The sequence below is a fragment of the Excalfactoria chinensis genome, chromosome 9 (assembly GCF_039878825.1).
Source record: "Excalfactoria chinensis isolate bCotChi1 chromosome 9, bCotChi1.hap2, whole genome shotgun sequence".
Lineage (NCBI taxonomy): Eukaryota > Metazoa > Chordata > Aves > Galliformes > Phasianidae > Excalfactoria > Excalfactoria chinensis.
In genome coordinates, this window is record NC_092833.1 from 7,262,014 (window position 1) to 7,278,782 (window position 16,769).

Genomic DNA, 16,769 nt, shown 5'->3' on the forward strand with positions numbered 1-16,769 from the left:
GATGAGATGCTCAGTGCTTCTCAGCTTGGGGAAAACAAATAGCCTGATCTTTCACTGCTTCTTTCCTCTGTATGAATGAAACAGGAAAGAAATCCATTCTTTAGATATAGATTTTCATTGGCAAATTTGTCTCAGTAACAGTAGAAGTAATTTTTTTTTTGCTTAATCCATTTTTTTCTTTATGTTACCTCCCTGAAATGAACTGTGTGTGACACAGAAGTACTTGAATAAATCTAGATTAAGTGATCATCTTTGTTCAAAGAAAATCTAGATTTTCTTAAAAGTAAGCAGTGAAGAATGGATATTCTTTGTCTGTTAAGAGGTCTATAAGCTACAGTTCTTGGTGAAAACACTGTATCCTAGAGAGAGTTAAGTCAGCTGCTTGAGAATGTACGTAGCTGCTGGGGTGTCTGGATCATCTGATGTTTGTAGCAATAGAATCAGAAAATGGTTTGAGTTGGAAAGGACCCTTAAAGGCCATCCAGTTCAACTCCTCTGCAATGAACAGGGATGCAAACAGCTCAATTTGGTTGCTCAGAGCCTGGTGCAGTCTGACCTTGAATGTCTCCAAGGATGGGGCTTTCACCAACTCTCTGGGCAACCCGTGCCAGTGCCTCCCTAACTTTACAGTTATTCTTTGTTTTGGAAACATGTGAAGAAAATAGGCTTTGTGATTCCTAAAGCATGTGGACCATACACTGGGTGACCATACTTCAATCCAGACTTGGCACAACACTAGGTTGAGATTTGAAGCAATACTCTTCAGCCATTTTTCAGTAGGGGAGCTTGTAGCCGATTAACACAGGTAATCCAGTAGGTCACAACTAAGGTGAATGAAACTCTTGAAGCTCATTTTGAAGTATTTTGTGCTAATATTTCAAACTGCCTATGAAATTTTCCTTTGCATTAGACATTAGTGTGTTTAAAGGATGGATAAAATCCGTTTTCTCTCAGTGAATACATACCCTTCACATGTACTGTTTGCTGTCTCTATGCTGCAGCTGAGATCATAGCTGTTATGGGAATGAGATTTTTCAAATCTCAGTACCCGATCAATTTTTTTCAAGGCCTCACCAAACAGATGATAATTTTGGGCTCTTGCTAATCTGGATTTGAGATGAGCCAGTAATCTAAAGAAGAAAATCTTTATAATCGCCTGAGCTGTTCAATCCCACCTACATTTCATTATTGAAAATATTTTCTATATTTTTCTTAAAAAAATAAAAATAAAAAAAATAAAAAAAAAAACAACCAAGGAAAGACTAGGGAAAAATGACTCTGGTGATATCTGAATGAAATACTATCTTGATAACAGGGCTTCTCTCACAGATATTAGTTCCACTTCTATTGCTTTATAATAAATGGTTGCAGTTGTTGCCATGACAATTTTCATTTTAAAAAATGTGTCCAAGTGAAGACAAGAAATGCAACTGCTATCATGAGAAAGTCTAAAATAAATCCAGATGTGAATTGCATGCTTTGATGTTGGCAATAATAATGTCAGAAACAAAGCATGTTACATGTTTTGTTGTCTTGATATATGAGGACAGGGATTTAGGGATATTTTGAATTGTAGGGCTCTGCTTGTGAACCAAATATAGCAAATGAGCAGAATGAAATTTACCTTAGGGGAATGCACTTCACTTGCTACAATAGCTGGTAAGCCTCAAACAGAGAATGATGGTCATATTTCTGTATGAGCAAGGTAGACCAGAAGCTCTCCTCACTTAACTTTCTGATAATATACAAACACTTTTTATATTTGCAACTTACAAAAAGGAAAAATCCAAGCAATTGTAGAATTTCTTAAATTATAATCTTATGTATTTCTTGTCTTATCACTCTGTATCCTGAGTTTTTTTTAAAGTCACATTTAATGTTGGACACAGTATATTAACTCAAAATCACAAGACAATGCACTGCAAGGAAGGTCTAATCCAGTCAGTCCCAACACAATTAATGATAGTTATGGGAAAGCTGCTCAGTGTTGGTTAGGTACCGTCCATTTAAGTCACTCTAGAGGAAAAAATAAAAAGATAGAACTGAGAATGTGATAGAGGAATAACTCTGAACTTATTAAAAGTGGTTTAAAAAAAAAAAAAAAAAAAAAAAAAAAAGTACAGAGTTTAATTTTTGGCATGTGCTGACTGAAAATCCCAGAGTAGGAATTAGTTCCTCAAAACATGAGCAAGAGTTTAGAGACAAACTGTGTAGTCTGACAGAGTATAGGAGTTGTATTTCTGGAAAGGTTTTCAACAATGAACAGGTATTGGTTGGTACCAACTTCCCCTCACATTTCCAACACATATTTCTCTTCCATCTGTCCACCTAAGAAGACTTGAAAACAAGTTGATCCTACCCAAGAACCAGCCAGATTCTTGCAGACAGCATCTCATCTAGATGAGCTTTCTTTTGGAACAGTTCAAGAGAAATAGCATCAATACATTCACTTTAAACTCTAAGGGAGTTGTCTCTGTAAGTGGAACTAGTCTGTATGTGTAATTATCTATCTTCCTCTCAGAAAATCTGTCTTATTCACTAGAGAAAGTTTATTTGGATAAGAAAGAAACATCTGGACGAGCTCAGAAAACAAGCTGACTTGTACAAGGGTGTACTTCAGTTCTGAAGTTCCCAGTAGGAATCTTTGAAATGAAGCTTTGATGTTAATTCAGTCATTTGTGTGGAAAATGTATCTAAATAATTGCCTCTTAGATGTGATTTGCAATTCTGAGCTTACGTTTCATATTTTTTAATGTTATTAGTTTGTGTATAAATGGACAGAAATACCTGCAGCTAGTCTGATTTGATTGGATATGACAAGTACAGACATTCCCAGCTGATTTGAGCTAAGTTACATTTCCATACATCCCTGAGGGAAATCTCCATAGCAGTTCTTAATGAAATCTATTCTAGTTTACCAGACCACAACTGAAGGCTGTCTATTCAAATAAACTGCATAAACAAAACAGAGCCAATTAAATAACCTATAACTAGAGAGACCTTCATCACATAATAATGAGATAATAATCAGTAGAATTTTAATACAGAACTAGTATTGGAAATAGGGATTTGAAATATCTGAAAGTGAGAGAAATACAGTGATGAGAATTACCTCCTAAAAACATTATGTCCTGAATGTACATTTCCAAACTGAATTTAGAGAAATTCCACAGTAACATTCCCAATTTAAGCACACAACTGTTATGTACAGTAAGGTTCATGGACAAAAAAGAAAGCAAAAGACATCACTATGTTATGCAGGATTTCCTCTATTCTAGGAAATCAGCTCTTTTAAAGTTCCTGCTAATAGCAAGCTTGGTCAGCTTCCCAGTGCTTGCATCTCCTGTTCCAGATGGTCAGTGACGTTAAACTCTAATTATCATCAACAAAATAAGCAGGGAACTAAGCCCTCCCTGAAAGGTAAAAAAAGAGCAGATGGGCAACCGTAATTTCATTATTATAGAAATAATAGATTGAGAAGATTTCTCATTCACCTTTTAAAATCACTCGCTCACTTTTTGAACAATTAACTCCTTAGTGTTTTAATTTATCAGTTACTCTGTTATTTGTCTGGTTGAGTAGCTGCTTGGTGTGTAAGCTTTCTAATAGCAGTATGAATAGTAGCCAAATTTGTCTTGTCCAAGGGGAACCAGTAAGCAGAATGTTTGGCTGAGCTTCCATCCAGCATTTTGCTCTCTTACAAGTTTTCAGTAAATTCTATTTTATTTCCTTCTGCAGAATGATGGTCATTCCTTCCTACAAATCTTTGTGGGAATGATCACAAACGTAATTTATCTGGATTTATGTGCTTGGTCATTTTTTTCAGAAATTTAGCTCACAGACTTTCCACAATCCCCAGATATCTGTCAATGATTGAGGGTCATGCAGATCAGTACAGCAGAGTAACTCTTCATCTAACTGTTGTGAGGCAAGGCTAGTTCTTCTTTGATCTGCAAGTTCTAGGTCAGGTTTCACATCAGGCACCTGTCTAAGACTGGCACTGCTAAGCTGAGATCACAAAAGCTCTAGTTCTGCCAAATTTATTCATCTAGCAACAGTTCCAAGGAGACAACTCCCTTTGTAGAATCTCACTCCTTTCCTGATTTCAGATTCACCATATGATTAGAAAGCACCATTTGTTAGAGCTGGAGGATCTAATTCCTCCGCTTTTCACAGTTCCCTTCCACTTCATAAGCACTTTTTCACAGTCTTCATAAGAATTTCAAAAGCAGACATTCCTTGAAAACAACATAAATTTCTACAAAATTGCACCAAAGAAAAATATGATTGTATGTAAAATAAGGTTTTCTTCTGTATCCTCGAGTAAGCTTTCTTCCCTCTTATGAGTTTACAGTCTACAGCTTTTGTGTTAATATTATGATCTGTATTTACATAGCATACCACATCTAGATTTCTTACATCTTGTCTTTTCTCATCCTTGCTTGTTTTTCTAGCCCTATCTTCACAAAGTCCGCATTTTGCCTTCGTAAGTTAAGTTTCAAGCTTTGTCTTTCATCCCCACTTCCCACCCTTAGAAATATTGATTCTATTTATTTTCTTAAAGGAGGAAAATGCTGCATGTATTAATCGTTTTATTTTTCTTCTCTGTCTGATGGCACAGATGATTCTTTTTCTGTCTTTACTTCCAAGGCCAGAAATGTGTCTCTGTACAGTGCTTGGCAATGAATGAGGGATATACACTTTTGAAAAAGAATGAACTAGGTAGAACAATTTTTATGTGTGGGTACATTAAAGCTATTAAATGTGTGTGGATAAGTGCCCACTTATGAATGGGGGGGAGGAATGAACTACAATAAATCAATTTCTTGTTGCATGTCATAGAATCACAGACCGCAGGACAGTTTGTGTTGGAAGGAACCTTAAAGATCATCTACTTCCAGTTCCCCCTGCCTTTCACTAGTCCAGGTTTCCCAAGTCCCCATCACAACTGCCGTTTTACACTTCCAAAGAAACACAGTGTCCTGTGCTGATCCCTTGTTTTGTTATTCAGACTAGCTAAAATGCCTTCTGATTTCCATGCTATTACTTACTCTGGGAAAGGAAAGAAACCCATCAGGTCCACTGAGCAAGAAACAGTATAAGAACCAGTGGAGAAATGGAGGCACGTCTTTTGTGTAATGATGATACAAACGTTTCTGACATTGATTACAATGGAAACACTTATCGTGCAGTGTTCTCCTAGAAAAATTACTAGCAGGGAATCTACCAATATTCATTAGTGCTTTCCACATCCTGCACTCAGACTGCTCAGCATGAGAAAGATTAAATAGTTACACTAAATATATTATCTCAGTTCTAATGACCTGTTCAGCTAAATTTCTGCCACATCTCAAGCTATTTAGTGCTGTTTCAACAGCATCTTACACACTTTATTCAGCAAATTCCTATGCAATAAAACAAAAACTATGTCAATTCAAAAGCTACAGCATGTGCATTCAAAATACATGCGACTGTTTAATTCAACAAGTGATGTAAAAAGAGAGAACAATGAAAAGGAGTGAAAGTGAAATAAAAGTTTAGTCTTCAAAATCTGCCCCCAAATATTACTAAATTACTAATTTTCAACCAGATTCAACAGTCTTCATCACACAACACCAACTGAAGTTACGATCTTTAGAATGTGTTCCACAGCTAGTAAGTGCCCAAGCACACAAACAGCTAATTACATTTGTCTGTACAGTACCATTAACATTCCTCAGCAATGATAAACATTCCTGGGTCCAAAAATCTATGGAAGAAAGATATTGCCTTGAAAGTTGCATCATACAGCTTTCTTAAAATGGTGCTATGATCTGTTGTTTAAAATTAAATTCTAAATTGTGAAACACTCTCTAAACACAAAAACTATATTTAGCATATTTAAACACACTCAAGAGAAGATCAAATATTTTATCTTTTCACGTTCTTCTCACGTATGTCTTGTTTGCTTGTTTTAATTTTAGCAAACATAAACTACTTCAACAGGTGAAGCATATGCTTTAAATAGAGAAAGCTGACAGAGGTGCTGAAGTTCATTTTCTGGAAAACAAAGTACATAGTAAATATTCATGGCATAATTGTTCGTATATGTTTTTCTGCACAAAAGCAGGTGTGTTTAGTGACTTAGTGAGTATGGTTATTTTTGTTATTGTTTTTCTTAAATACCTTGAATCCTTTACATGAAAAAGGATTTTGAATTACTTATTTTGTATTTTGGAAATGTAAAATGTAGGGTAACTGGTCCCATTGCTGTTGTTTTTAAACTTAATGACATACAGAGCATGAAAAATAGAGGCTGGAGGGAGTTTCCTAGAGTTTCCTGGGTTTCCTAGTTTTGCTTTGCAGTTGAGTTTCACTGCTGAACAGATCCATGTGCTTTGACATCACAGTGACAGAAAACCAGACACACTTAAGAGATTCTGGGTTTGAGCTGCTTGTAACTAACTTTTCCATGTTCTGTGCACCTTGCACCATGAGACAAAGAGTCTAAATGAGCTATACATGCCCAGGTCTCTATTAAACAAAACTAAATTAAAACCAGAAAACAATTTCAAGAGTTCTGGTCATGTACATGCTTCTCTCCAACTTCAACAGCAACTTTTAATGGTTACTTTTCTGTTATCTCTACTGAGGTTTCCATTCTTTGCTTAGTTTTCCTTTTGTGCATTTTATTGTCTGACCTACTTAATGCTTTGCTACATGACACGTTCCGTCCACAATCACTGAATGTGGCAGACGTGCTCAGACATCTGGCAGTGTTTGAAAATATTATTCTTGCTCTAAAATAAATGCATGTAGTTTAGTGTAAGTAAATGTAACTAGGCTTATAATTGAAGATGGAGAATGATAAATAGAAATGCTATTTTTTAAACTTATTTTTTTCCTCCCTTGTGGGGTTTTGCCTGCAAGGCTAGATTTTCAGAGATAGATGAACAGTTCTTTTTTCCCCCCCTTTGTAACACCTCTCCATCACACTCGTCCTTTTGTCATTACATCTCCTGCATTGCTGTTCTATTGTGTTGACTGTTAAACATGGTAAATTAAATTTTCATATTTTTCAGAATATACTGCTTTCTAAAATGAGGAAAATGGAAATATATATATATATACATTATGATACACAATTGCCTTGGAAGATATTGTAATTCTAGTCTTTAACAAATGAGGAAAAACTCCAGAATAAAATCTCGATAATAAAAACTTCTAATGCTGTATATCTGCACTCGCATGAACTATACCCAGTTGTGGAGAACTATATCATCATCAATTGAAGCTTGTAATTACCTCATCAAGCAAAGAATTGAAGTGGCTGTACTTACTATGTCAGCACAATAGCTACAGCATCATTTAGGACGCTCTCTCCAAACAGTAGTGTGTACAAATCTGTATCCACATGCAGCTCATTGAAAATAGCAAGGACTGTCACTGTATGGAGACAAAACAGTTGATTTCTTATTTTCATATTCCTCTGGCAGTTCAAGAAATAAAGCAATGTTAGTATTTGGGTTTTGGAAAGTCTAGTTTGATTCACTACCTGAAGGGTTAATAACTTAAAAGCGATCAATGGAGATATATATAATATCCTTAAATCTGGTAACTCTATGTATTTTGCTTCTTCAGCTAATTAGGAAAATAGTAGGAATTAATAATAAGGAAAAGACCTTATTACACACACAGTTGAATCACACACAATTGAAAACATCACAGCATACTTTATTGTGCACAAGGGACTTAGGTGTTGTTGCCAGAGAATGACAAGGATGTTGAAAATACTTAGATTTTGACACTGGCTTTGTGGGTGATGAGAGTAGTGATTTGTGTACTTTAAGATGCTTATGGTAATGTTTATCTATCTGTAATGCGTATTTATTGAGAAACACTCAAAGGAAAAAATAACCCTGCATCCTGTCCTACAAACACACAACCGCTTTTGCTTCAAGTGCAACATGTTCATAGTCAGGAAGCCTGCTCATCCAGATTAGGACAACTGATACTTACAACCCATATTAAAATTCCTTCAATCAATTTAAGCTTCTTTCTACTATAATGATATGCTATATTTGATTTTTTAACCTTCTCTTACATTAGAAAAAACTGTCAAATTTAAGAATTTAAGATTGGTGGGCAAATCACTTAGACACACATTTGTAAGGGTATTTAGATACTTGTTTCATATTTGGTATCAAAGTCCTATAAATTAAAGGACACCTAAGTTACTTTATTTCACAGTCTTCTAACTTGTAAACAGGTGACCACAATCTCTTCCTAGACCTACCTAGGACTGCAAAATCTCTACATGGGGAAAAAAAAACCCAACAAACAAAAACAAAACACCCAAACCCAGGATATTCTGTGTATATCCATATTCAGATTATTGCTTGATTAGGTGATACAGCTTTAATGTGCTAAATGTGGATCCAATTTAGTCTCCCATTCTCTGAAGTCATTAGTGTAATAACAGACCTATTCTCTAAAATGCTTTGTCACTTCCAGCTTTTGCTCATTAGTTAATTGCTTTGGGCTTACATTAATAGTTCCTCCAAAAATGCTAGAAGGAAAGAAAAAAAGAAAAAAAAAAAAAAAAAAAAAAAAAGCCTAGCATTCTGTTGTTTAAGTAGAGCAGGCCAAGTAAATTAGATCTCTACACATTTCTCTCCTTTCTCTTGCTTCCTCTGAAACCAATGCCTTTTATATTTTATTTTATTTTCAAAGAAGCATATTCTCATTCACTCCCAACTCTACCCCAAAAATCTAATTACAGATCTTTTAAAATGATTGCAAAAGTATGTTTTTATAAACCCTATCTTTTTTTTTTTCCTTTTTTTCCCATGTATTATTCTCAATTACTCATTTTCAGACTATAAACATAAAATTCTTTTCATGCTGATTTCTCCTCTACCATCAATTATTCCTAAATATAGAATTTAATGTTGATTTTAAACTATTGCAATCATGTTGCATTCTAATTTTTTTCATTTCCAAGTGTTTTCTATCTCCTCTCACTATAGAACTGTACATTAAGGAAGCATCCTCTACTGCATTATCCAATTCATTAATGAAAACAACAAATAATACCTGTACAAGAACCAAGAACTACAGAATTTTTGGCACACCCAGCACATTTAAGAATTCAGTATAACATTTTCACTTTGTTTTGCCAAACACCATCTTAGTCATTTAACCAACATCACATTTGACTTATTTGTGTATGAGAATCTACAAATATACTTCAGAATGGGCATGTTAACACTCAATAATGGGGAAAAAGTTAATTTAAATTGCCCTGTAGGTAAAATAGTATCATATCTATGAATTATCTGTGAGTGGATGTTGTTCAAAACACTCACATCATGCTTTGTCTGATGAAAATTCTCAAGAGAATGAATTTAAAACTTGAATATTTGTCTTTATATATCACAGTAACATATTGAATCTATGAGAACTTTCATACCTAACAATACCTAGTCTTTAAATACTACATTGCAGTAAATGTGGCTTCCTTGGTTTTCTGAAGGGAAGATAGGCAGGCCTTGGGTTTTATGTAGTAACTACCAAAATCTGTCATGGGTTTCCTAGATTTACCTGTGTCTGTGACAAAGACTTGTGTAATTCACTAGACAGATGTTTCCTTTAGCAACAGAACCAATTTTGGACTCTTCATATTAGGCATATAAGACAGAAAGAAAAAGAGGCAGGTAAAGAACTAGATGGTTAGAATGGCAGCAGCCAAACATTTTTTGTGCTGGTAGGCAATTTTCACAAACAGAAAAAACATGTATCAGAGCTCCTGACTTGGAAAGGATAGTGAACTTTATTTTAAAAAGTGGTGATGGGAAACCTGAAATAATGAAGCATCTAAGATTTGTTCAGCACTTGTTCCAGTAGGAACATGATACTTGTCTTCCCTGATTCCACAGACTGAGGTGGCATCTGTTAGATGCTAAACGTAGCGTGTTTTTGGTTGTACCCAACTCAGAACTGATATCTGTGGAACTGATTTGTGAATGATATCCTTTGGCATATATAGAAACATTGACTTGCTCTTAGCTGTAAAAAATATAACTGAAAAATGTGTAACTGAAATATCAGCAAATTTCAACAATCTCTAAGATTAATGTGTCTTTGTTTTGTACTTGAAAAGAACAAGGAAACCCAGAAAATAAATGTGACCATTATATAAACTTTCAGTATTATACTGCCTTCATATTCTGAATAGAAAAATTAATATCTCATGGCCTATCAACTGTAAAGAAAATGAGAGGTGTCTCACTTATGTCTCCCATCAAGTTTCCTTCAAAAATAGCAATTCCGATTTTAATTATAGACTCCTTTCCCTACTAATCCGTCACACCACTCATGAATTAGTTCAGGGATGAACAAGAAAAAAGCATTAAAATACGTTAATTAAAAACACGTTTATAAATAGGCTTATTTAACCAGTGCAAAAATGTATTACCTTTCTGTACTTATACAGTGTTGTGTTTTTTTTGTTTGTTTGGGTTTTTTTGTTTTTTTTTTTTAATGCAAAATCCTCTGATTTTGTGTGAAGCAAGTACTGCTCTTTCCAATAAATATCCGATTTTATCAATGACAACAGAATTGTAACTCTCACATGCTAGGTTCAGCTGTAACCATAGTAACTTCAAATAGAAAAGTGCCTCATGATTATCAGTATGACAAAAGGTAAGGGAGTTCAGTAGCTCAGATATAGCTGTGCTTCAGCAAACCTTGTGAAGGCAAATCTCTTTTCTCTGCTTGAAATATATATATATATATATATATATATATATATACCTAAAAGTGCTAATGATATGTTAAATGCCTTTGGATTGGAAAGTCACTGAGCAGAATGTGTTAATAACAAGAATGAAGACAAACTGCCAAAACTGTACTTTCCAGTTACTTTTTTGGTGGCAAAGGCAGAAGTCCATTTTTTTGTTGATCTGTCAGTCTTGTTCTGTCATTTACATTATTCTATTACAACTACTGCTACCCTGAAGCAGCCTGTTTCTGAGACTCACTGCTGCATCTAACTTTTGACTGTAGAGGACAATTGATGGCAGAATAACCTTTTCCATGCTCACACATGAAGCAGTTTCATTTCACTCAGCTGGAGCTGGCACTTCATTCCCCACATCAGCACCTCTCCACAGCCTTTTAGCTGCACCTGATGAATGATGCCATGCAGGGATAAACAACTGCTCCATGCCTTCTGAAGGAATCACAACAAAAAGCCTTTCACCCTCCAGAGTTAGGTTATATTAGAAATAAAATGAAAAATTAACACAAGGGAAATCCTATCAACATTGAAAACACTGCAATAACAAAATTTGTGCAGATTTAATTAATTTAAGTTTAATTAAAATTTAAGTAGATTAAATCACATGAAGACATTTCACCAAATATGTGACAAATGATACCTGCTGATCAGAATGAAGAAAACCTTATGTAGGGGTTTGACTTTTTAAAGACAAATGAAAGATTAATCTTATGCACTTCTAAAATCCTGTTTCTCAAAAGTTAAATCTCTCACATGAGGTCTTTCTGATGAAAATGAAAAAGTATTGAAGGGAGATTTTTATTTGTTTTTTAATGAGTGATTCACTTGAAAGCAACCTGGCTTTGTTTCATGAAGCTTCTACTTTATTCTAGTAAGCTGAAATTTTTTGGGATATCTGTAAGTACGACAGACATTTAGGGATAACAGTCTATACTTCAAAATGTAGACACTTACATAAATGTATGAGGGAATGAAGATTCTTGAACTGTAGCATCTGAAGCAATTTTGCCTTTAATTTTTTTCTTTTCAGTTGAACATTTGGTGTAATACTTGCATTTGTCTTAGTTTATGAAAATTCAACTGTACTGACTGGTATAGGAATCTCAAACCCAATCTAATATTAATTAATTTTCTTAATTTTTGTTCAAGTGCAAGTTTTCTATATAAGGGAACCTGTGGGATATTGGAGACTTTTTTTTCTAAATTTTATGCAAAAATATCTATGTTGAAGATCTTTAAATACATATAGGATGCTTTCTCTTTATTTCCTTCTTCCTGATAATTTTAACTTCTAACTGGCATATTTGTTTACTGTTCTGGTAGTAAAATTCTTCATTTAATATGTAAACATCTACCATCATTTTTACTATTACAGGTAAGGAATTTGATTTTAAAAAAACCAAACTTCTCTCAAGTCAGCAGATCTGTTTTAACACCTTTTGAGACCATGGGAAATTTAAAATGCTTTTGACATGAGTTTATAATTATGCCAGTGAAAAACTTAAATTAGAAATCAGGTAGCATATCTGACAGGAATTTCTTATTTCACTCTAGGACAGTAATCCATTATTCTATTGTACTTTCATGACACCAACATTTAAGCAGAAATGGCTCTTCATTTGTTGTAGATGCTAACGAGGCTGAACCTAGTTCATTAAACCTAGATATCATACATAAAATCAGTGGACACTTCATATGGTCTAACATCTATCAGTCTCCAGGAGGTCATGTTTTAGTTGATCCTGGAATTTCAGTGAGCTCTTTGTACTGCTCGAGATCAAAATTCACTGTCAAATCCTACAACACAATGAATTGTTTTCTACAATGTCTACCATTAGAGTAAGCAAAAATATTCATGTAAAACTCTATAAGGTGTGGGTTAGAAATTCAATGATAAGATTAATCAAACATGTAACAGCTTAGAATATTTTAGATAGACAATGGAAAGAGTAAGACTTAACATTCAAACAACTCTTGGACACAAGCACTCTTTATAAGAGGAAGTATAATTAAAAATAGCTTTAATAGCTGATACAGTTAATAGTTTGTCCAACTAGGTGTTTTCACAACTGGAGTTATTAGCTGGGAATTTTTTTTTTGCCTCTCATGACTATTCTAGATTATTCAGTGATGATTTAACACTATTATAATCAAAATCACTGTGTTTCTTACACATATCCCCTTATAAATCAACATTTTCATTTGCGGATCTAAATAGAGTTGGCATGGAAAATGGAAAAAAAAAACTAAGCCAGCCACACAACTCTATTCATAGTACAATCAAGAAATGTACTCAGATGCTTTAAGCAACCTTTTATTCCAGAAGCAATTATTTGTCTCATGTTTAATTTGTGCTTTTAGTTTCTGTGTTCTTCTCTTGCTGTGAGGATGGGCTCCAATCATGGGCTGAGTATTATTAAAGTAGTTGCATGGTTTTATAAGTGGCGGCATATTGGATGTTTCATTTAATTTGAGAATAACAATTCAATGCAGCTTTTACAGCAGTCTTACAACAACAAATAACTTGTTTTACACGATATTTTTAATCCATCAGAATGATAAATTACAAGCTGTCAAAGTCTTTTGTTAAATATTGAGGTTTCGTTTAATGAATGGAACAAATTTGTGGAACAATGTTGCTTTTTATTGCTTCTTCTAATAAATGTGAATTTGAAAGATTTTTCATACATTTCGTAGAGAAGCTTGTCAGGAATAGTTAACAGTAACACAGCATGCCATGTGCATCATAAAATGCCTTTTGTACCACCTCCTCTATATACTGAACTGGAAATTTTGCAAAAATCTAGTGTACATTTCTGTTCTTTTTACTTATCTCTTCCACATGGTATTCACAGAAGCACAGGAATGTAGTGGACCTACTAAAGCAGCTTTCCTAGAGTGGGTTGCACAGGAAAGTTTCAGGTAGATTTTAATGTCTCCAGTGGTCTGTCACTCTCACAGCAAATAATTTTATCCTCATGCTCATACAGAATTTAATGTGTTTTCCAGTTTGTACTCATTGCCCCTTGTCCTGTTGCTGCACATGACTGAAAAAAACAGTCTGCCCCCATCCACTTGACGCTTACTCTTTAGATGTTTGTAATCACTGATAAGGTTCCCTCTCACTCTTCATGCTTAACAGTCTCAGGTCTCTCAGCCCTCCCACATTTGGGAGATGCTTCAGTCTCCTATCATCTTTGTAGCCCTCTGCAGGACTCTCTCCAGCAGTTCCCTGTCTCTCTTGAACTGAGGAGCTCTGAACTGGACACAGTATTCCAGATGCACTTGAGTGAGACCTCAACAAGTTTGCTGATGACACCAAGCATTAGAAAGAAGGGATGCCATCCAGAGGGACCTCAGTAATCTTGAGTGGTGGGTCCATGTGAAGCTAATGAGGTCCAACATAGCAAAGTGTTTTGTATTTGGGTCAGAGTAATCCCAGATAGGTATACAGAGTGGGTGAAGAACTCTTTGAGAGCAGCCTTGCAGAGAAGGAAGTGATTGTTCCTCTCTACTCTGCTTTCATGAGGGCCCATCTGGAGTACTGTGTCCAGGTCTGGGGCCCACAGAACAGGAAAGATGTGGAGCTGTTGGAGAGGGTCCTCTCCAGGGCAGAGTAGAGGAGGAGGATCATCTCCTTTGCTCTACTGGCCACGTTCTTTCTAACTCACCCCCAGATACCATTGGCCTTGGCCACAAGGGCTCTCTGCTGGCTCATGGCTAATCTGTTGTCCACCAGGTTGCCTAGGTCCTTTTCTGTATTGTACATAAGATATCAGAGCATTATCTTTTCATCTCCTTTTTCACTGTCTTTCCAGAGATGCAAAAAGCAGTACTTTATTCTGGTGCTCAGGATAAACATATTCTATGTAACAAAAACTTGCTAAAACTATGAATAACTTTGAGGTCAGCACTGCTTTAATTATTAAGGTGGTTAGTAAGAGCTCTGAAATTCTCTCTGAATCTAAATGATTTTCTCATTTTAAAACTCCAAATTTCAAATTCAAGTTTTGTATCTATTTCTCTCACACTTGGATACTTACTGTAACTTTAGGCATTAAATCTAAAATCTGCAAGCTCAGGTCAACATGTTTTGTATTTACCATGCAACACTGCATTCAAATTTTAAACTTATTCCTTACAAAAATATTTATACAGTGAGATCTGGAAGCTAGTTCCCTATATCTTTAAACTGGGTTAGATCACACATTTTATAAATGATCTGGATGCAGGACTTGAATGCATACTAAGTCTGCAGATGATACTAAATTAGGAGGAGCTGTTGATTCACTTGGGGGCTGAGAAGCCTTGTAGACAGATCTTGACAAATCTGGGCAATCACCAACTTTATAAAATTTAGCAAGACCAAGTGCCAGATTCTGCACCTGTGATGGGGCATCCCAGGATGTATGCAGAGAGTGGAGGATGAGATGCTGGAGAGCAACCCCACGGGAAGGGGTCTGGGGGTTCTGGTTGACAGCAAGTTGAACCTGAGCCAGCACTATGCCCTGGCAGCCCAAAGGGCCAACCTCACCCTGGGGTGCACCAGGCACAGCAATAAACAGATAGGTGTCTTGAGAACAGGAGAAAAACATTACTTATTACTTCAATCACTTCAGCACTGCATTTATAACATTTGTGAACTTAACATAGGTAAACCAGTTACTAAAACTATTTATGTTAGGGAGGCCCTTTGGAGGCACTTTGTCTTATGCTATTCAGAATATCAGATATTTATTAACTTTAGGAATCAAAATAAAGAAGAACTGACACTTGAAACATTTTTATGGCATATACAGACATTATTTTCTTATTTGCTCTTCTGAGTTTTGAAATTAATAACTCTTACCTGGATCTGTGGCAGACATTAGTGATCCAAAAAATAAACAGTCGGTGAAATGGAATTCCCATTCTTTTAACTGGCCAATGTGTACCATGGCCTTCACAAAACCGTACATTATCAAGCTGTCATAGGAAAGATGAGATAGCCATTAAGACACAGAACGTAACACTTATGCTACTTTCACAGTATTAAGCAGTTTCTTGTTCTCTTCAGCTTCTTTTTAATAATCATGCCATTTGAATTATGAACATAAACTACTGTCATATGAATTCTATTTCCTATTAAACTATTCCAGCAGCGTATCAAACTTTATAAACAGTTCAATGCAAAGACTTTTATGAATAATTGCCCTTTGCTGTTGGCAGAGGACAATACTTCAAGCTGTTTATTTTTCAGAAGGAAAGATAATGTAAGCTTAAGAAGACATTATCAAGACTGATTTGCCTAATGTTATAGAGCCTTTACACAAAGACAGCACAAATCAGCTGTGTGGTTTTTCTGACATTTCTAAACTGATCATCTTCATTGCTGCCAGCTTTTAAATGTTGTATTCAAAATTCCTAATGAGTCTCTAAATGAGGCAGACATTTTACAGCTCAGTGGCAGTGAGGCAACAAAGTCACACTTCAAAATGCACTGCTAAACCTCCCATAGGTTCACACAAAGTGTTATCAGTGGTTCATATAATTCAGTAATGTCAGAGATACATATTCTAAGAACACTGAAATATCTTAAAAGAAGTAAATTTACTAATTGTTAAAAACTGTAGTGGACTTTCTTTTTAATTGTATATTTTTATCTAGTTAATATGTAGACCACTCTAAAAGTAATGGCTCCTATTTATTTTCACGGAAACTACAGAAACTACAACTGATACAGAAAAACTCAGTAATGCTGTTTGATTGAGCAAATTTTCAGCTGCAAAAACCTAAAAATAGGGAAAAGGGTCATCACAGAATTCCCCAGTGATCAGAAGCATTTTTGGACTGTGTGAGAAACTGCTGGCTTAAATGAATCCAAAGATACTTGTACCTCGCCCACTGGGCACATTTGAAAACATGCACCCAAATCCTTTCATATTGTGAATGAACTTTTAAAACTTAGTTGTTAATCTTTTCTTTAAAAGCCGTATGTTCTTAATAAAGG

The 16,769-nt window shown here is 35.2% G+C and overlaps 1 protein-coding gene across 1 annotated transcript in view; it reads right to left on the reverse strand.

Moving 5' to 3' along the window:
• Positions 1-16,769, reverse strand: part of SLC9A9 (solute carrier family 9 member A9) — a 153,831-nt gene that overhangs the window by 103,985 nt on the left and 33,077 nt on the right. The window contains exons 5-6 of the mRNA XM_072344119.1: positions 15,630-15,745; positions 7,320-7,425 (exon numbers count right to left, since the gene is read on the reverse strand). Of these exons, the coding sequence (XP_072200220.1) occupies positions 7,320-7,425; positions 15,630-15,745 (222 nt within the window). The remainder of the gene's footprint in view (positions 1-7,319; positions 7,426-15,629; positions 15,746-16,769) is intronic.